At 36.2% G+C, this 21057-nt stretch overlaps 1 protein-coding gene across 2 annotated transcripts in view; it reads left to right on the top strand.

The window, feature by feature from the left end:
• Positions 1 to 2839: 2839 nt before the first annotated feature.
• pex5lb (peroxisomal biogenesis factor 5-like b) overlaps positions 2840 to 21057 on the top strand; it is a 53143-nt gene continuing 34925 nt past the window's right edge. Inside the window, exon 1 of one of the 2 annotated variants that reach the window (XM_079876697.1) lies at positions 2840 to 3213. In XM_079876697.1, the coding sequence (XP_079732823.1) occupies positions 3193 to 3213 (21 nt within the window). In that variant the 5' untranslated portion in view covers positions 2840 to 3192. The remainder of the gene's footprint in view (positions 3214 to 21057) is intronic. The other variant, XM_079876696.1, reaches the window with a different exon arrangement.

The raw sequence follows: 21057 nt of genomic DNA, 5'->3' as shown, positions 1-21057 counted from the left end.
AGAAAGAAATGGCTAGAATATATTCACACCTCTACTATTGAATCTAACGTATCATCAGCGCTCAGATTTGCTTTCATGGTCCTGAGTGTCAAGTACGACTTGCAGTCTGTGAGGTAAACTAAATGCTGTTGGCTATTTGAAAAGGGGGAGGAGCCATTCAATATGTCCCGCCTTAGCTTCCTGTTTCAGTGGAAATTACGTCAACGCATTCACAGCTGCGCGTTCCAAGGTACTTCAGTGGGCCTGAAGTCAAGGGTTAACTACCATAGTTCAATACATCGTTGAAGAAATCAAGCTAGTCACGACTGTTTCCCTAAACCTTACAGTCACAAATTTGTCGTTCAGCCACATTGGTTAATGATTTCATGCAATGATGTGGAGTAATAACTTCTTTTGAAGAAACCATTTGAGATCGAATTAATGCTAGATTTTTTTGTTTTAAATTACGGACATGGCATCTGAGGACTTCTCTATAATTCTCTATTTTTCTCTGTCATTTTGCTTTATTTCCAGATTCAATCATAGGTTCGTTCTTACGCACGCACACGCACATTTCTGACGTCACAAACTACCTTGTAACCAATCAGGTCCAATCAATGTGTGATGGTCAACGAGTGGAACTCTGAGTGGAGGCGGGGCTAATTTGCATATTGCAAGTTTTCGAAAACAGTCTCCGTGTAAACAACAAGAACGCAAATTTCTGAATATGATGATGTCATGCACATGCGTATTACATTCAATAATGTTTCATCGCCATAGTGTTCTGGCAGCAGGATACAGCGTTTTTAATCGTTTTTGCGGATCCGTGTGAAAGGGGATCTTTTTGACAATGGTTTCGTCTGTATGCGGAAAACTCAAAGGAAAAACGTCTCCGTTTTAAGTATATCGTTGTCGTGTAAACATACCCTCAGTCTAGAACTACAGTTACCATCATGTTCACACAGTGCATAAAAACACCTCTGCACTTACTCACAATTACTCTCAACATGGGGACTGGTGGTGTCAGTCAATACATGGGAAAACAAAGTAACTTGCGTTACTTATTTGAAAAAGTAATTCAGATATTTTGTTGTAAATTTAAAAGTAATGCATTAGGCTACTTTAATCTGATTACTTAACTCACATTACTTGTAATGTGTTACCCCTAACACTGGTAAAAACTTGTTATATTTTATATATGTGCTTTCTTAGTAATGTATTAATTATTACTAGATGTTTGAAGACACCTTTTAGTTACCAAAGAAATTTCAGTTACTTTTTAACCCAAAAAACAATGTTCCTGAATGAGAACTGGCTTAGGTCTGTCCTAAATACTTGAATGTAAATAGGAACAGTTGAGGGCAAATGTAAATGCTTATATTGCACATCAAACACTTAAAGATCTTGATCAAGAAATTATTCAAATATTAAAGATAATGATCAAGAAATGAGATGCAGTCGTACAACAGTGCATTATTGTCACTGGAAAAATAAAGTCTACACGTATAATTATTTGATTTATTTTCTCTTTTTTGTCACATAATACTCACTAGGATGTGGATTTACTGAAACCATTAGAAATTCAGGAAAAAATCATAAGGAAGACTGAGGGTTTGCAGTTATTGAGGATTTCTATGTCCTGACCTTATTTGTCATGACTCAGGGAGGAGATTTGATTACATGTCAGCTCATTAATTTGAAGCTGACATACAGTGTAGACTGGATGACTGTGAGTGAATAGGTTGTTGTGTGTCTCACTTCTGATTAAGCTTGGACTGCTACACTGAACAAGAGACAATCAATCATAATGAATGCCTCCAATGAGACAGTGATGGAAGGAACAGGGGACTACCGCACTCAACAAAAAATCCATAAAAATAGGGCACAATGTACTGTATTAATCTGGAGGAATTTTCCAGAATTTTTTTTTTTTACAGGTATTTTTAATTTTACACTGCATTGCGTTGTGTTTTAGAGCTAACGGAAATGTCTTAAATGGATAATGTCTTAGTAATGAGCTGCCAGTACTTTTTCTGTTTCTTTACAATGTGGTCCAAGCAAGGAAAATATAAATTCATAAAGTATCTATTGAAACATCAAAGAAGAATAAATCAAATGCAGTTAAATAGCAGAATTATCTTTAGTCTATTTGACAATTGTGATTATTTTATTTAAAAAAAATAAGCCATTATTGTAATGCAAAATAATTGAATGAATGAATGAATGAATGAATGAACTTATAAAAATGCCTCTATTTCTCACCCTTTCTGTCTCTCTATTTATAATGATTTTTTTTTATATCATTGGTAATATTTGTAGTACTATAATTAATGCTAATTTAATTTTTTTTTTTTTGAGAATCAGTGACAATAATGGGTAATAAAAAACAATGCATAATAAAAATATAATAATAATAACGATAATAAGAAACGTCCCTAAACCTTGACATCCTAAAATAGGATGAAATGTGGCCTGGAAATGTTTTTGTGAGGTTTGACTTCAATCACAAAGCATTTATTGAGGAGTTCAATATGTCAAACTTTAGATTAGTGTGATTTTAGATTAGTGTACAGTATTGTAACATTTACTTTATTTAGTATATAATAAAGAAGAATGCTTTTGTTAATATCTACTTATTTTGTTGAACTATTTGTAAATACTCTTTGTTAGCTTGTAATAAATAAAATTAGCCTAGGCTATATTTAGAAAGTACATGTATGTGGAAGACTGTATATGGTTTCCAATTTCATCAGATTAACATCCTCTTATCACTCAGCAGTATAAAGTACACTAATAAAGTGTACTGTAGTGTACTTCCTCTTCCTCCAGCATCAGCAGCACATCTTTGAGTGTTGATGTTATTCATGGGAGGTGGCATTCTGCTCAATAAGGCGTTTCCGCGCTCAAGTGGGCTGGGACTCGAACGTTTCCACTGAGGAGTGTGTGGAATAACCCGAGGGGAAAAAAGAGGAAGACCATTCCTGCTTTACGAACCCTCTACCTCGAAGCTAACATGTAACATGAACGTCAGAAACTCGGATGCGCGGTCTCGTGAAAGGTCCTGTACGAGGAACCCTCACGTGGACGTAGCCGGAGCATGAAAACAACATCTCGAGACTCAGGGATTGCTCCGCTCATCTTTCTCCTCCACATTGACAATTTACAGTAGTGGGTACCAACACACGGCGGGTGTTTTCAGCACTTGGACTGAATATGTACCAGGGACATTCACAGGTAAGCTGGCATGCTTCTTAATGTATTATTGGCCAACGGCGCGTGAAGCATCTCTTACCGGCACGTGCGCATGTGAAAACTAAATCATCCTCAAATTGAGGAGTTTATACTATTCTCACCGGTCAAATCGCACTCCTTAAGCTCTATTTTAGCATGTGAGCAATGGGCAAAACACATTTCACGACACAAGCTTTAATTGCATGAGGAGGACGTTAACTCCGAAGAAAAGATCATTTCAAGACATTGTTTTGTCCCATTGAAACGTTTAACGTCTGAACACCATGTTCTGGTTGTATTTGTGTCATGCATTGAAAAAAACACCTTTGTTTTTAAAGGGCCTCAAAAAAAAAGTCCCTGTTAAGTTTTTATGTGTCATATTATTGTAAGATAACTTTTGAAAGGCTTTACTATACTATATGGTCAAATATACTTTCTTTTACTATAGTATTATAATTATATGGTATTTCCTCAATATCCATATGCAAATAGCAAAATGTATTCGTATAAATGTGTTGCACATTTTTTTGAAGAACTTTAAGCAGTTTATGCATTTATTTCCTTTTTCCTTAAAAAAACAAGACATTTCATCAATAAAAAATGGATTAAATGAGCATTGATGTCATTAACCCTTCATGACTGCAGGCTCAACGTCCATGTTTTGGACTTGGAAGGAATTTGACCTTCATAGAGTCAGATGAACTTAGATATTGCCTGCTGCTGTTCACATGACTGATGATGCTGCGCTTGCACTTCGGGGAACTGCCATCAAGTGTGGTTTGCTTCCGAGTCCTCAAGATAAATATGTCTTCTGTCTCACCAAGCTGTAAATCTGAGTAGGATGGTTTTAGACCACAGGTCTGTGTCACATTTCTCATGATCGGACAAAGGAAAATCCGTGTTTGCGATTTACAATTGTGTTTTGTGTTTGCAAGTAATTTGCTGCATCGCAATTTGAGGCTGCTTCTTTTCCTCATCGGTTTCTGTCTGATATTGTAGATGCAAAGGAGGAGGAACAGAGTGATTTTTTTAAAACATGTTTGAATATAAAGGCTTGAGTGGTGCTACTGTGGTTTATGGATGTTACACAATCTTCCCACTGATCTCTGCCACTCACAGCACTGGATTCTCTGAATCTGCATATAAGACTCTGTGATATATGCTTAGTTTAGTGCATTTCAATCATTCGACTACTTTGGTTCTCACTGATATAAGGAAGAACTTCAAATTTTCCTATATTCTCAGAAGAAAGAGAATAATGCCTACCTAAACCTTTTTTGGTAAAGCTATTCCCATGTACGAATAGCTTAGGCTTTGCCTTTTGAAGGAACATTAGTTCAGCCAAGACTAAAAAAGAGAAGGGTGAGAAAGCCCTTTGATGTGTTGTTCCCCTTTTATCATAAAAATTCACCTCCACTAAACTGTTATGTAGAGAATTTTAATACTACTGTTGTCCCATTTAGGTTAGCAGGCTGAGATGGGTGATACACATTTAAGATTAAGCATTTGAAAGGAGTAGAAATCAAGTAAAATATTTTTTTCTTATTTTTAGATATTCAATACATTGAGCTAGGGCTGGGCGGGATGATGGTACATAGCATGACCACGGTATAAAGTGTCTATCGTTAGGGATTTTACTATATTGTTTATTTCGCGGTATGTAAATATATCCGCGTAGCACAGTACTAGGCTATTTAAAGGAGAACTCCGGTCAATTTTAACATTGAGCTCATTTTTTTGTACATTTGGAGTGCTGTCAATACAGAGAACAACGACAAAAATCGGTGTTGCCTACACCGAGTTATTCTATTTTTAAAATTTGCACCCTGTTTACTTCAATGGGGCAAGTACTAAACCTGCTTTTAGCCTCTTAACATCCTTGATGTGTCATTACAAGTGCACAGAAAATGTGAGTGATTCCTTCTGAGTGAACAAGAGTGAGTCTGACTGCAGTAGATGTGAAAGATATGTATAAAAATGATGTTATTTAAGCCAGCGCAAATACCTTTGTTTACATCCTGTTTTTCGGTTGAAGTCGTCCAAAGTAGTCGATTGCCGAGTTCACGCGCGTGATCATAGGTATTAAACCTATGCGTGTGAACTCTGCAATCGACTACTTTGGACTTCAACCGAAAAACAGGATGTAAACAAAGGTATTTGCGCTGGCTTAAATAACATCATTTTTATACATTTCTTTCACATCTACTGCAGTCAGACTCACTCGTGTTCACTCAGAAGGAATCACTCACATTTTCTGTGCACTTGTAATGACACATCAAGGATGTTAAGGGGCTAAAAGCAGGTTTAGTACTTGCCCCATTGAAGTCAACAGGGTGCAAATTTTAAAAATAGAATAACTCGGTGTAGGCAACACCGATTTTTGTCGTTGTTCTCTGTATTGACAGCACTCCAAATGTACAAAAAAATGAGCTCAATGTTAAAATTGACCGGAGTTCTCCTTTAAAGTTATTTACACGTAAGAGTGATTACAAAACATGCATGAAAGAGAAAATAAAGAGTGATAAAGAACTCAATGCGGTTGGAAAGCCGCCTCTCTTAGACAGCATGCAATCACGAATTCGGAACGTGTATGATGTTTAATAAAGTTATTAAGCGCAATAAGGTGAAAAAGAGAAGTCAGCTGACAGGCTTTCTGTAAGAACTCCCAGAAAGCCGCCTCTCTTAGACAGCATGTGATCGCGAATTCAGTTCTCTTTCGCGTCTCATTGCGCTTGAATGGTCAGATAGACACAAAATAATGTCAAAATGCCCGTTGTGGGAAGTATTCACGTAAACATAGTCGGTTATGTCTTAAATGAATGTGAACATTTGGGTGAAAATTGGATGTTTGTCAGTAAATTGGATCTTAGCAGCATGATAAAATGTTAAACAAATCTACTGTAGCTGAAATATGTAAAGAATATTTACGAATATTTAATTCATATCTTTGTTCTATTGTATTTGTCCTATTGTTTATATTTTGTTTTTTTGTTCTTATTTTTAATAAGAAAAATAAAATAAAAACAGCTATATCAAGATATAGATAGTTATCGTGAAATAAAAATTTTCATACCGTGAAATAAGATTTATTGCCCACCCCTACATTGAGACACTCAGGGGTGCAATTCCCATACAACAACATAACTCGCTGCTTAAACTCTGAAGTGCGATGCATCATAAGATAAATGAACTAGCTTGTTTTGACTGTTTCCTGAAACTGTAGAAACATTAATGCATCTCCATCAAAAGAAATATATATATATATATATTTTTTAAATCGCATGACATTCAATTGGTGTAGACTTTACTTCCATTTAGCTACATGCGGTTCATTCAACTCAGGAGTGCTCTTTCCATCGTAATTTAATTTCTGTTACAGACATGCTACTGTATCTGAGGACTACTTCATTTCACTCGTTTTACTTTATGTGATGTTTCACTCCGGGGTTCCCTTTATTAATTTATGCACATGTGTACTCTTCATAAAGGGCACTGATTTATGCTAAAACATACTAAAATGCTGGGTTGTTTCAACCCATGCTTGGGTCAAATATGGACAAACCCAACTGTTGGGTTTAAAAATTGGTTTGTCCAGATTTGACCCAAACATGGTTTGAAACAACACAGCATATTTTAGAGTGAGAATAAAATGTGTTTATATATATTTAAATGGAATGAAAGATATAGCAATGTATTGCATGTTAGCTTGCTATTTAAGTCCACATGTCCCCTAGTGAAAATAAAATATATACCTAAATGTATTTGAAATACATTTATTTTATGCTAAGTGTACTACATTTGTATATTTATGTACTTAATATAAATACCCTACAATTGTACTTTTGGTATACTAAATTGATATACTTGAAGTCTGTTAAATTGGAACTAATTTTGTATGCACTTTAGTTATCTGAGGTCTATATACTTGAGTATATTTGATTGTGCTGAAGTGGAACTATTGCAAGTATTCTTTAGGTACACTTTAAATATCTTACATTTAATGACTGATATTATACAGTGATCTTACTATCCTTACTAATAGTGATATTTTAGGCTTAATATTAAGAAATGTGCATTGTGCTATAAAGAAGTAGTCCAAATGAAGTTTAATTGTAATATTTATATCAGTAAGTATCAAGTGATATGTCAGTTAATGTGTTAATGGTTTGTACTATACTTAGTGTGAAATAAATGTATTTTAATTTTGGTTTATTATAATTTAATTTAAATGAACTTCTAACCACAGGTTGAGCACTGTTCAAACCACACCAGTTTTTGTGATGCTGTTTGTGACTGTTCGTTGGTATTATGGTTTTGTTGAATCATTGAACTATGATGGTACCGATGGAACTTACAACCATACTTGGATAACAATGCTTTCAGGAAATGCACCCCATAATAGCACAAATTAAGCATAATGGAAATGAATGCTGAAAAATGCTGAACAGGAACATGAATGAATTCTGAATGATTTTTGTCATCCATATTACCTGTGTGCAGCCTTTTGCTAATTGTCTTCATATACCGTCTCCATAAAGTATCTCAAAAGAAACCAATTATTTAGTGTTACAAAATCCACTTTAAGCACACATGAAAGGAGCCATAGTTAATGGAAGAACATATTATATATTTTTTTATAATTGAGTTTAAAAGTTCTTGACTTGCTCCTGACAATTTTACCCTGAGAAGGAAAATAAATTGTAGTCAGAGAATATGGTGGGAAATTCAATTTTTGAGTTCAACCTCTGGAAAATAGCATGTATGGAAAAAACAACTAACCATGACAATGGGTCAAAACATTTGGCATAAACTCAAGGCTGAAAATGAACACATTAAATGAGTACTGTTGCCCTGGAGACAATTTTAAATGGATCTGAAGCAAAAATGTAGAAGCTAAAAAACTGATTTTAAGACAACAGGAGCACTTATTGTACAATTAAAACAGTGATTCTTTCACATAACAAGCAATATCAAAACCACTGTAAATGTCGAAAGCCTGATTAATGATTGGATAACAGCCCTGCAGATCAGTGTGGTCTGCACCGGAACATTAGAAATTAGATGACTGCCTTTGAAAGTCAATGAAAATCGAACCGTACCATAAAACATTGATCAACAGACATTGCTCACTCATTTAGCTCACAATGTTCCAGTAACCCGAGAGATTTTCAAACTGTCACTAATACCGAGCTCTATAGAAAGAGCACTAAATTGTGCTGAACTTATCAATTTCAATGTAAGCAAATGGATCAGTCTCATTCATGAATTCAACACAGTATACTTAAATGTCATTGAATCCTGGGAGAGTTGAAGGCAGGCCTCATATGGAATTCATCCTCTCCGGCCTTCAAAAAATGGGTCAGATGTGAACCCTAAGGCAGGTTGCTCTTCACTGCAGCTTATACTGCTAATCACTTAAAGCAACTGGATTCGGCTGATGACACTGCAGCTGTTGTGCCTCTTTTCCCTGAACCGGATCACACGCCACAGACCACATAACGCCATCTGACACAGCAGCCACTGTGGATGGCACACATATTCCCTGGTGAAAGTAGGTGCAAAACGCAGAGGATTATTGTAAATTGAAAAAAGCACAGTGCAAATAGCATAGGCTTTTTTTCTCTTTGACCTACAAGCGTATGCGGATTAAACTCACATCCTTGCCAGGCCTTCAAATAATGTCTGTCTACTGTCTTATAGTTTGTGTAAATATGTAACCAAACATTTTCCATTTGTCACTGTGAAGAGACAATTGCATGGGTACATATAAAACTGGGTCTTTTGTCTAACTTTGAATAGAGTATGGTTGCTGAAGGTATGATTAATGCTAATAAGCCTCTGGTGGGCCGCAGTGGAGCCGACACTGACCTCGCATATGAGCAAAGATTGATGGAGCCTGAGGCTACTTCATTCTCCAAGGTATTGCTTAGAGGATTTTCAAGGTAACTGAATATTCTTGTTCTTACCAAAAGCTGTGATCTTTGCTTGACATGTGTGGAGTAAGCTAGAAGTTTGGAATTATGTTCTCTTCTGGCTGCGCAAAAATCCCAAGTTTAGCATGTAGGTGTATAGCCTAGTCTGTTAAATATCGAATGAGTCATAAGTGTGATAAAGTAGAATGCAAGAATATGTGAAAACAATGGCATTATGGGATGCTGTCGTGAGGTTGTAAAGTTTTTTCCAAGAACAGTTACTTTGTCATTTTAAAGAGGTCCTATAATGCCCTTTTAGTGTTGATTTTATTTTTGGGGTGTACTAGAATTTGTCTTCATGCTTGATTGTTCAAAGAACGCATTATTTTTCACATATTTTACATCATTACAGCTCCTCTCCCCAGTCTGGCTAGAACGCGCCGTTTAGGTTCTGTTTCGATGAAGCCCCTCCCTTCCGAAATACAAAATGTGCTGTGATTGGTTAGCTGGCCCAGTGTGTTGTGATTGGCAGCACTTAGCGCGTGTTCGGGAAATGTCACGCCCCTCGTAACCGCGAGCTCCACTCAGATGTAAATATTAAGGATGGCGTCAATTGCAAACCAATTCGACCCCAATTCAGACCCTGACATTTTTTTAACCACTCTGAATTCGTCTGCCTTAGGACAAACTTTTTTCAGCGGTGGAAAAGACCGTGACAACACTCTTCATCTTCTACATTTACATTTATTCATTTAGCAGAAGCTTTTATCCAAAGCGACTTACAAATGAGAACAATAGAAGCAGTTAAACTAACAATAGGACAACAATATGCAAGTGCTATGACCCTTCCCAGTTTTTTTTTTATAAGATAATAGATATAGAATAGAAGATAAGGTGTTAGTATTAATGGATCAAGTGTTGCCAAAAAATATGCTTCTTCAGCCGTTTCTTGAAAATGGCCACGGACTCAGCCGCTCTGGTTGAGTTGGGCAAGTCATTCCACCAGCAGGGAATAGACCAGGCAAAGGTCAGAGAAAGAGATTTTGTGCCTCGTTGAGATGGCACCACGAGACGACGTTCACTTGCAGAGATCAAGTTTCTGGATAGCACGTAAGTCTGAGCCGTTCGTTGTAGTTCTTTAAAAAAGTAGATTCTGTAAAAATTCTCCCTTTGGAGTGGACTTTGAGCTTTGTAACCTTGCAGATTTGTTTTCATGCTTAAACAGCAACATTACCAACTAAAGTAAAAAAAGAATAATAATTGAAAAGCACAATAGGACTCCTTTAAATGTAGAAAACACTACTGTCACAGTGCACTTAGTTGTCAGTGCATGGTCTCATTGTTTATATGAAGGAATTAGTACTTAACATTTGCAGGTAAAGAAATCGTTTTTTTTTGTTTGGATAGATATTGAAGCGTATATGGATGTATTGACAACATATTTGCAGCTGTAGAAATGTAAAATATTTATGAATATTTTATATAATAAATATGTTTGATGTATATTTACATTTTTACCATTTATTAGATATATTTTAGATCCCTTAACCCTACCTCCAAACCGATACCACATTTATACTACATGAAACTTATTAGGCATAAAACTGTACAATGACCATTTTAGTTTCTATATAAATAGATATTTTTGAGTCACTAATTCCACTCCTATTTCTAAACGTAATTATAACCATTTAAAAAAATAGACTCTAAAAATATTGGGTTATTTTTTTCTACCCAAACGCTGGGTTGACAATGTTAGATAATATTTGGGGATTCTTTTTTTCCATGGTTGGGTAGTTTTTGTGTTACCCAGCCATTGAGTAAGTAGCTGGCTCAATCTCACTGACATTTCACACAAACAATACAATTTTGATGAAAAATTGATAACAAAGAACAGTTAATTACACTTGAATAAAAATGTACAATTTAAAAAAAATAAAATAAACCTAACCTAACTTTTTTAAATAAACCTTTAAATCTAAATAGTTTGGTAAATGAGTTTAATTGAGGTAATATTGTATACTTGAATAAACTGTATAAAATATGCTATATTTATGCTGTATTCATCCAAAATAAAGGACTTGTAAACACAGTGGTTGTGTATTGTATTTTACAAACTTTTAGAGGATTTAAATGAATCTGGAAGTATTCAAAACATACAGTCTCTTGGTTAGATTTTCTGTCCAATCAAATGCTCTCTAGAATCTGAAGCGTCCCGCCCCCTACACTATAAATAGACACTGAAGCTGCAGCTGAAATTTTAAAAAAGATTGCTCGAAATGTCCTGTCCTGTAATCCTGTTTCAGTGGAAATTACGTCAACACATTGAAAAATGCTATGCGTTTCAAGGCACTTCAGTGGGCCTTTAATGAGCGACACACCGCTCTCGAGTCCCATGGCGGAGCTCCGGAAGGATAAAAGGAGTGACGACAGTTGAGGACGAGAGTGGATCAAGACCTGGGACTCTTGTTTTACTATGTTTTTATGTGGCAGTCGTCAGTGAGTGTTTATTTAATGGCTTCCTGCCACGTGAGATCCTTTTATTTATAATCGGGGTTTGAAATTAACTTTTTGACTCTACAGCTAATTTGTCTACTAAATTTTAAGTTACCAGCCATTCAGAACTTCTACTAGGCCAAAACAAAAATATAATAAATATTTTTAAACATTGAATGGTTTTCAGTTTTACAACAGTCAATCATTATTCGTAGCCAAATTGGCTATAGTGAGTTGATATGTGTTTTCCGCATGGTTGATTTTGGCGGGCTAGTGGGGGTTAATGATTATGCATATGATTAGTCATAATATTCTATAAACCTTAACTCACTTTGTTTCTTAATTAGTTGTCTTATAACCTTTTGGTTTGGTTATGAAGTCAAAACCTTTAAGTGTAATTTGAGCAGCTATAGCAAAGTGGATAATTTGATATGCAAATATATAATTTTTTGTATAAATAGTTGGATAAACTGATTAGAAGTCCCAAAATCCATTTTATGTCCATGAAGTCTTAGACATAACAGAAGCTACAAGCTATGCTATTAAGCAGCTCTTAAGACTATAAATATGTTGTTCTGAAATTACAATCATTCACAGCTTGTGCTAGCACTTCCTACAATTCCCTCGCTTGCAGATCCTTTCTTCGGCGCGATCAACTTTCACCCAGTCAACACAACCTGAGTCCATCACCATGTGTGAGAACTGAATTTATCACCTCCCAGCATATTATTATTACGACATGACAATGCATATTCTTGTCTATAGTTGCTAATAAAACTGTCCTATTCACACAGGACATGTCCTTGAATCCATCTGCACTATATTTAAACTTCATCTATGAAAATATGCAACATCTTTGATGGGCGTCCCACACCATGTGCCACACGCAATGAGTGTTTTTAAAATGCTATGTCAGCAACTTTCACATAATAACTTGTCATGCATTTAACTATATTTGTAATTACACATTTGTAATAATGAAGTTGCAATTTAGTAAATTTAAAATATCATACATTTAAATGCAATATCAAATACCACTCTACAATCAAAATTATAATCATGTTCTTTACATGTGCTTTAGTATGCTATAGTCAATATCAAAACAAGTTTATTTTTTAAAATCATGACAAAAGATTATTTAATAAATTATTTAAAATGTACCTTTGTCACGCTGTGGCTGTTGTAGTAATCACAAGATGAAGTTGAGATGAGTATCCAAAACAAACATTTTATTCACAATTCCAACTAACACACAGGAATAATAATCATAGAAAACAACCACATAAAAACCTAGACGATAACAGACATATGCAAAGTGAAAATTAAGGGCTATAAATGCACATAACACACAAAAGAAACTAAACAAGACACAGGTGCAAATAATAAGTAACCATGGTAACAAACAAGGGCATTCGTGACAACTTTTAACTAAACTTTTTTTGATTTGACATTATATACTTTTTAAAGGTGTTAAGAAACAATCATGAATGTATACTCTATTAAAGTATAATTAAGTGGCCTTTTATTTAATACATTTTATATAATTCCAAAAAAAGTTTTAAGTTGTGAAGAAAAGTGCACATTCAATCATTCAATACAGTTAAGCACATTTCTTTTTCACAAAGGATATTAGTTTTAATATTTTTTTATATACCACATAGCAGTGAATAATGACATAAATGTACTTTCATTTGTTCATTACACAAGCTATCGTACAGCTTCAGGTGACTTGCAATATAGTATAATAATCACCCACCCAATATACAATAAGGTTTTTTGGACATTTTTGGAGCCTGTTAGTGTGTGTCGCTATGAACTTTTTAAGATTCTATCATTTTAGCAAATAAATAAATAAATAAATAACAGCATACAGGTTTGGAACATCCTTAAAGTAATTAAATAATGACAGAATATACATTTTTACTGGATCTATTTTATCTGTCAATAACCCATCTTCCAGACCTTTGTTTTCTATTTCATTCCACTGTGTTTTAGCTGTTTTTGACCACAAGAAATCATTTTGTTTGAGCGGCCCCTAAGATTACTCAAAAACCACCCTGACGTGAGGTTCTGAGATTTTTTATTTTTTTAATAAAGCTCACAGCATGGTATCTCTGAGATGTCCCAAAACAATTCTGGGAACCAAACTGGACTCCAAAATCCAATTAGGACCCTGTAGGGGCAAAACCTATAGGTTTGATTGCAGGACAATCCCATTGGTTCATTCGGTGCTGTGCAAGGACAAGGGGCATGCATGCTACTTCGGCTGTGTGTCTTGGGTCATCGGCCCAGACCTGAAGTTTCGTGATCCGATGACTTGCTGGGAATCAGCTCAAAAGATGATTTGTTCAAGAATCAGGCATCACTACTTATTACTCTATGCTTGTGGTTTAGAAGTAAATAATTTATCATAAATGTTTCAGTTTTTCGGACAATATTAGAAGTTTAAGGTGTCTGTTGCTGAGGTTGTATTATATTTGGATTTTTAAATGTAATGGGATGGCATGTCCTACGTGCATTCTGGTGCAAGACCTTCTTAAGGTCAAACATGAGCTTGATGGAGTAGTTGTCAGGATTGAAATGTCACTCAGTGTGGGGTTTGTAGGAAGACTACGTTAATAAAGAGGTAGATGGATGATCACAGACAGGCCTGAGAGTGACATTTTCCACCTAAATAAAGGCCATCTTTGCCATATTGTGTTTTCTACTTTAATGCTTAGTTCTCTTTCAAACACTGACTTATTAAACTGCTAAATGTGAACATATTCCTGACCTCTTAAGATGAATAATGTAGCCTAAGTGAAGACCAATTTACCTGTAAAACAAAGTTAAATGTTTGGCCTGTAATAGATAATACACAAGAAAAGAACGGTGTCCTTCACACTATTCACATATTTCTGGATGTCTTTGATGCAAAAATCTCCTCGAAAAAGAGAACACAAGCAGAGATAAAAGGACAGAACACAGCTGGTGATGGGCCATTTTTTTGGATATGCTAATATTGGGTATAAGGAAAACACAATTCTTCAAAAGACTGTTACTGACTCAACATATTTGCCATTTTACTTAAACTCAAAGAGCATACATATAATCTAATCTACAAGTCAAGTCAAGTCAAGTCATCTTCATTTATATAACGCTTTTAACAATGTAGATTGTTTCAAAGCAGCTTTACAGAGATAAACGTATAATTTAAGGTAACAGAGAATGTTTTGGCTTTATAGCGGTTCTTTAATAAAGTTATTTTCCAGCTAAAGTTAGTTTTGATTGATTCGCTTCCGTCGCAACGATCATTTGTTATTAAATTAGGGGCCGCCAAGACGACACCATTCTCTCTACACAGACTTTAAACGCGAACCTGTGAGAAACGCTGATGGCGGTCACATGCGCATTAAGAATTGGTTCTATAGTTAAGTGTGTTTGAATATATGTGTGCAGGTTTGTTATTCCCTACAAACCAAGCCTAAACAAATTACTGGTGTTTCCTTATAGTTTTGATTCAGAATTTTATTTTATTTTATCAATTCGGGGTAGATACGCAAATTTCCCGACAATGCTTTATCTGTAGAGTGGGAAAGGGATCCTCCATAGGGAGAGACTAGTTGGCACTTCAGCACTGCGTTGTCATCGGGTCCAGGCGAAGGGCCTTCGTCAGATCTGGATACGGCCTGGATCCGGCAGGCTGCGGGAAGACCTCGGGATAAACAAAGACACTAAAATTAGCGTAGATGCCATTCTTCTTATGATGTAACGAGTACATCAGGATTTATGGGAAGTGTTCCCGGTTCCAGCTGACCTAATCTATGCAGCCTAACACTGAATTATAGAAGTCTATAATGTATTATGTGAATGCTATGTCAAAGAGATGTGTCTTTAATCTAGCTTTGAACTGACAGAGTGTGTCTGCTTCCCGAACAATGTTAGGAAGAGTGTTCCAAAGTTTTGGTGCTAAATAGGAAAAGGATCTACCTGCCAGCAGTCGATTTTGATATTCTAGGTATTATCAACTGGCCGGAATTTTGAGATCGCAATAGACGTGAAGGACTACAGTATAATGCGTTAAGAGCTCGCTCAAGTACTGCGGAGCTAAACCATTTAGTGCTTTGTAAGTCATCAGCAATATTTTAAAATTGATGCGATGTTTAATAGGGAGCCAGTGCAGTTTTGACAGAACTGGGCTAATATGGTCATACTTCCTGGTTCTGGTAAGAACTCGAGCTGCTGCGTTTTGAACTAGCTGTAGTTTGTTTATTAAGTGTGCAGGGCAACCACCCAGTAGAGCATTACAATAATCTAGCCTTGATGTCATGAAAGCATGAACTAATTGTTCCGCATTTGTCAATGAGAGCATATGACGTAATTTAGATATATTTTTAAGATGGAAAAATGCGGTTTTACAGATACTAGACACGTGACTTTCAAATGAAAGATTGGTATCAAAGAGCACACCCAGGTTCCTAACCGACGACGAAGGAAGAAGAAAAGGTACAAAAGCTGTCACTGGGGCAGAACCCTTTCAAAAGGTACATCTTTGTAGCTTATTTATCCTTAAAGGGGGCATATTAGTCCTGGTGAATAAAATATCTGCTAAGTATACTTGCAGCCAGACTAATTTAGTATACTTCAGGTGTGTTAATGATAAGTTAACTATGAAGTGTACTATTTTGAAACAGTTAATTTTGTACTAAGTATATTTTAGTTGTAATTAAATTGTAGTTAAGCATATCTTTAAGAGTATTTAGTGTACTTTTGAAAATTGAAACAACTTCAAGTATACTTAAAGTATATGCCTGTGCAGGGACTAATTACATGCTTGATTAGTGATATTAAAGTGTACTTTATTTGTGTTACAAGTACATTACGAGTGTCTTCGAAACATACAAGCAATATACCATAAGTATATTTGTGTGTATATATATATATATTTTTTTTTTGTGTGTGTTTTTGCCTTTTATTAGGATAGGACAGTAGCTAGACAGGAAGTGAGGTGGGAGAGAGAGAGGGGACGGGATCAGGAAAGGTCCTTGAGCTGGGACTCGAACTCGGGTCGCCCGAAGCACAACGGCGCGACATGTCGGCGCACTTGCCCACGAGGCTATCGAGGAGTACTATATTTGAATAAAAAGTATATGCTCAGTAATAGCTTTGGCTTATTCCAAATACTACAAATTGCACACTTTGTCTTCAATAACAAATGCACATTAATAAACAAATAATACTTAGCTATACTTTGTACAAAATACTATTATTTACTATAATGTATTTTGAAAGTATACTTTCAATGCATTGTTGCAATGATCATTTCCAGCACAGTTAAAATATACCTTAAATATATTTTTAATAAAGTGCAAATAAATACACTTTTAAAAATAAACTGAATTTTCACTTCAAGTATATTTTTCTAAAATATATATGTTTTTTTAGAAAACATACTAAAGTACAATTATTTTAAAGTGTGTTAAAAGTTGTATTGTGAAAATAGGTAAAAGGATGATGCTAATATACTTTTAATATATTTAAAGATAGTACCATTTTAGTATATTTGCATTGTACTATTGAAAAAGGGAATATATTTCAAATTCAATAAAGTATACTTTTTTTTCACTAGGGAGTAGGGAGCCTTAAAGGTTCATATTAGTACCTAAATGGTACATATTGGTACCTTTTGAAAGGGTACTATCCCAATTATCCCTTTTTTCTGAGAGTGTAAATTATTATTATTGGGGCTGGGATTTATTGCTTTATTACCACTAATAAGTTTGAAATTTTCCACATCATTCATGCTATGAACATGAATGATACCTTGAACTGTGTGGCTTATAGAGGATGCATCGTCCCATATATTTACGTTGAAGGAGGGAACTGAGTTCTATAGTTGGGAATCTATAGTTGAACCAGCCGTTGGTAAAGTCATACCTTAATTGGGATGCGATTTTCACAATAGGGACTTGGTAAATACTAGTTTATCACTAACTCTATACTTAATTTGGCTGCACCATTTGTTCTTATGGCAGAACCTAGTAGGTCATAAACTCTCTTTAATGAATAGTCACATAATATGATGTTTATTCAATTATTCATTCATTACTTAACCCTCATGCCATTCCAAACCCATAGGACTTTCGTTCATCTTTCATCATTTTTGATGAAACCTGAGATATCTGTCCCTCCACTGACAAATCCATTCCACCAAAACTTTATGTAAAACTATGAATTGAGTTTTTTATTTACATATAAACATTTGAAGCATAAACAAATGAAAGAGGACACGTGCTGGCTTGACACGTGAGAACCAATGAGGATTGTTCACTTATGTCACACTTTCATGTTTGTGCTTCCATAAGGCCCAGTGTGTCTAATGGGTTTGAACGACATGAGTGTAAATTACATAATTTTCATTTTTGGGTGAACTATCCTTTAAATTGACGCAAGAAGAGACCTCCAAATTTGTAAGTATTTTTTTTTAATCTTGTTATGATTAATGTTTCAAACTTTGCATCGCTTAACAGTAATTAATAAAAGGGCCATTGAAACAATATTGTTTAGAAGTCTGAAATAAAGATTGAAGTCTGCCAGGTAAAACATGAGCTCATTGATGATTCAATCAGTCTGCTATTTTATTCTAAGTAATTCTGGTTGGATGTTTCTATAAATATTTGGTATAGAGATACTTTTCCAACAAAGTTTAATGGTGAACTCAAATATTTAAATTATTGCCCATTTATGCCACGAAACATGCTGGTAAAAGCTCATGAAGACGATGAAGAACGGGAAAAAGGATCTTTTAACAACAAAACTCAGGAAAATCACTGAATATACTTCACACACACGTGTTACCATTGACGAAGATGGATAAAGGGAGGGAAAACTGAAGGCTTAAGTACAGAGAGCAAACAAGGTGATTGACAAGGTACAGGTGAATGGGATAACTAATTAAACAGACAGGAAAATTAGGTCACAGGACAGAACCAAAAAACACAATGAAAACAACAGAACAGGGTATACTCGTTACAGTACGCCCCCTCTCGAAAAGGCGCATCCTCGTGCCGTAAATAGAACTGAGGCTCTGGAGGAGGTTGTGGAACTGAAAAATAAACACCAGTCCATGGGGGAGTGGAATGAGGAAGCAGCTAGGGAGGAGCTAAGAACAGGAGAAGTCAGGAGGTGGTCCTGAGGCCAGCCTGGACAAGGCCCCAGGGTGGAGTCGAAGATGGGAGGAGCCATGGTGACAATGACTTTATGGTAGATGACACCCTGGGGACGACCGACAGAGCTGGCGCCACAGATGATGACCCGCCAATGAGATCCGGCTGATTACAGTAAACCTCGGAGTAAACAGAAAAGACTAACATTAGCGTAGATGCCATTCTTCTTATGATGCAACGAGTACATCTGGTGATATAGGAAGTGTTCCAGGGTTCCGGCTAACTTAATTTATGCAGTCTAATAATAATTTAACTGATTTGAATAATAGGCACAGGCAGGAAGATGTCTGACCAAGGCGGAGCCAGAGGGACGAGGGAATGCCCGGTGAAGCCGTATGGCCGATGGTTTCAGGAGGAGCTGCTGAAGTGTCGACAGGCCGAGGTGGAGCGATGGGCCCATAGGCTGGAGGCGGAGCCAGGGGATCCTCTAGGCTAGGTGGAGCTGGTGTCTTGAAGACACTTGGCAGATCCCTGCTGTGTGTTGAATATGCAGAGGGGCTGAAGGACACCAATGAAGGCGGGGCTGAGGAACTGGCTGTATGAGGAGGTGGGAGAGGAAGATTGGGCGGGCATTATGGAGATACAGGGGGCACTGAAGAACCAGGGGACACTGGAGATACAGAGAACACTGGAGATTCAGGGGCATAGGGTATCACCTCACCAAACCAGTCAACCAAATCCTCCTCAAAAAGGTCTCTAAGTTCCTCCACATATCCTTCAGAGACTCAAGGCTCAACTCACTCACAGCGGCGGAAGTGTGGGTGCGGCTATCCTCCAAGCCATCCATCTCCACTAAAACTCCCTCTGCGATCTGCGGTGTTGCCGGCTCACGTGCCTGGTCAGACACATGCTGTGAAACAGGCTCCAGGGTGATGACTCGTTCCAACCTCTTCCCAAGTTAAGACTCGTCCATTAAGTTTTAACATGGCACAACCGACCCTAGAATATCACAGGTGGGCTTTGTAGCAGTCACCTAGAAACCACCCTGAACACCCTAGAATCTCCTTAGCAACTATTAGTGATGGGAAGTTCGGATCATTTTACTGACTCTCTTGTTCGATCTCGTTCAACAAAATGAACAAATCTTTTTTCGAGTTATTTCGTTCATTTAAGGGACTTTAAATGTTATACTTTTAACAGGCAAATTCCCCGAACACATCCACCTATGCAATCTTGATCATATTCTGAATTAAGAAATCATTATAATGCAGTCAAAAATTATTTACAGGGAACATAAATAATGACTTTACCTTCCGAGTCTTTCATTCATTTGTCACGTGACAGACGCAATGAACGGATCGTTCATAAACGACTCATCACTAACAACAATTTGGTTATCACCCTCAACATCCTCCTACCATTATAGGCTTTTTTACAAGGTTAAATAAGTTAAAAACACAAACTTATTGATAGCATCTGTTTTCAAAGTTTCTTTTGTTTCTTATGTGTCTCCAGAGTTCTGTTGCTGGACCATGGAGTGTTGCATTAGCGGTTCACTTCATTGGTCACGATAAAACAGCACAGTTAGATTATCTTGGATTGCAATGTGGACTGCAACAGTGTAGTTGTTCAATACATTGGGGTTTAAATGGCAGTTTGCAGTGTTAAACATCGCCAGTGAATTGATTCCACTCCAGCTCTCAGCGTCCCAGCGGTGGCTTAAGTGCTTAGATCTGTTTGAGTGGCGTGGAGGCAAACTGTTAAAAGCACAGTTGTAAGCCCCGTGTTTTTGGATGGTGTCACTGTATCCCTGAATTCTATGAAATGGTTTACTACTCTATGTACTGTTGCATGTCTTTGCTGAAGATAAGTAGTTTTTTGTTGTGGCATTGATAACAAAATTTTCCGTAACTTATTTATAGGGATGCACCGATATTATTGATACTATTTTCATGTTCTGGTTGATAACTTATAAATGAACAATGTTAAATTATATACTATTTACTCTAACTAAATTAAAAATAAATCACTAAAATCTGATCAACCATTGTAGACGCTACATGGGAATTTTGGTATCACAAGATTTGTAAAGGTTACTTTTAACATTGTTATTAAATTGTTTATTAAATGTTATTAATTCAGTTTTCCTAAAGATTAACTTATTGACTGATATTGATGAATAAAAAATAACTATTTGGCCAAACAAATGTCGGTATTTTATCGATACATGGTGCATCCCTACTCATATGTTTTGTGCTGTAGAGCTGATAGCATGCTAATCATGCACATTGTTT

This window comes from Squalius cephalus (assembly GCF_949319135.1).
Source record: "Squalius cephalus genome assembly, chromosome: 7".
In the NCBI taxonomy this organism is placed as follows: domain Eukaryota; kingdom Metazoa; phylum Chordata; class Actinopteri; order Cypriniformes; family Leuciscidae; genus Squalius; species Squalius cephalus.
This window is presented reverse-complemented; position numbering and strand designations above follow the sequence as displayed.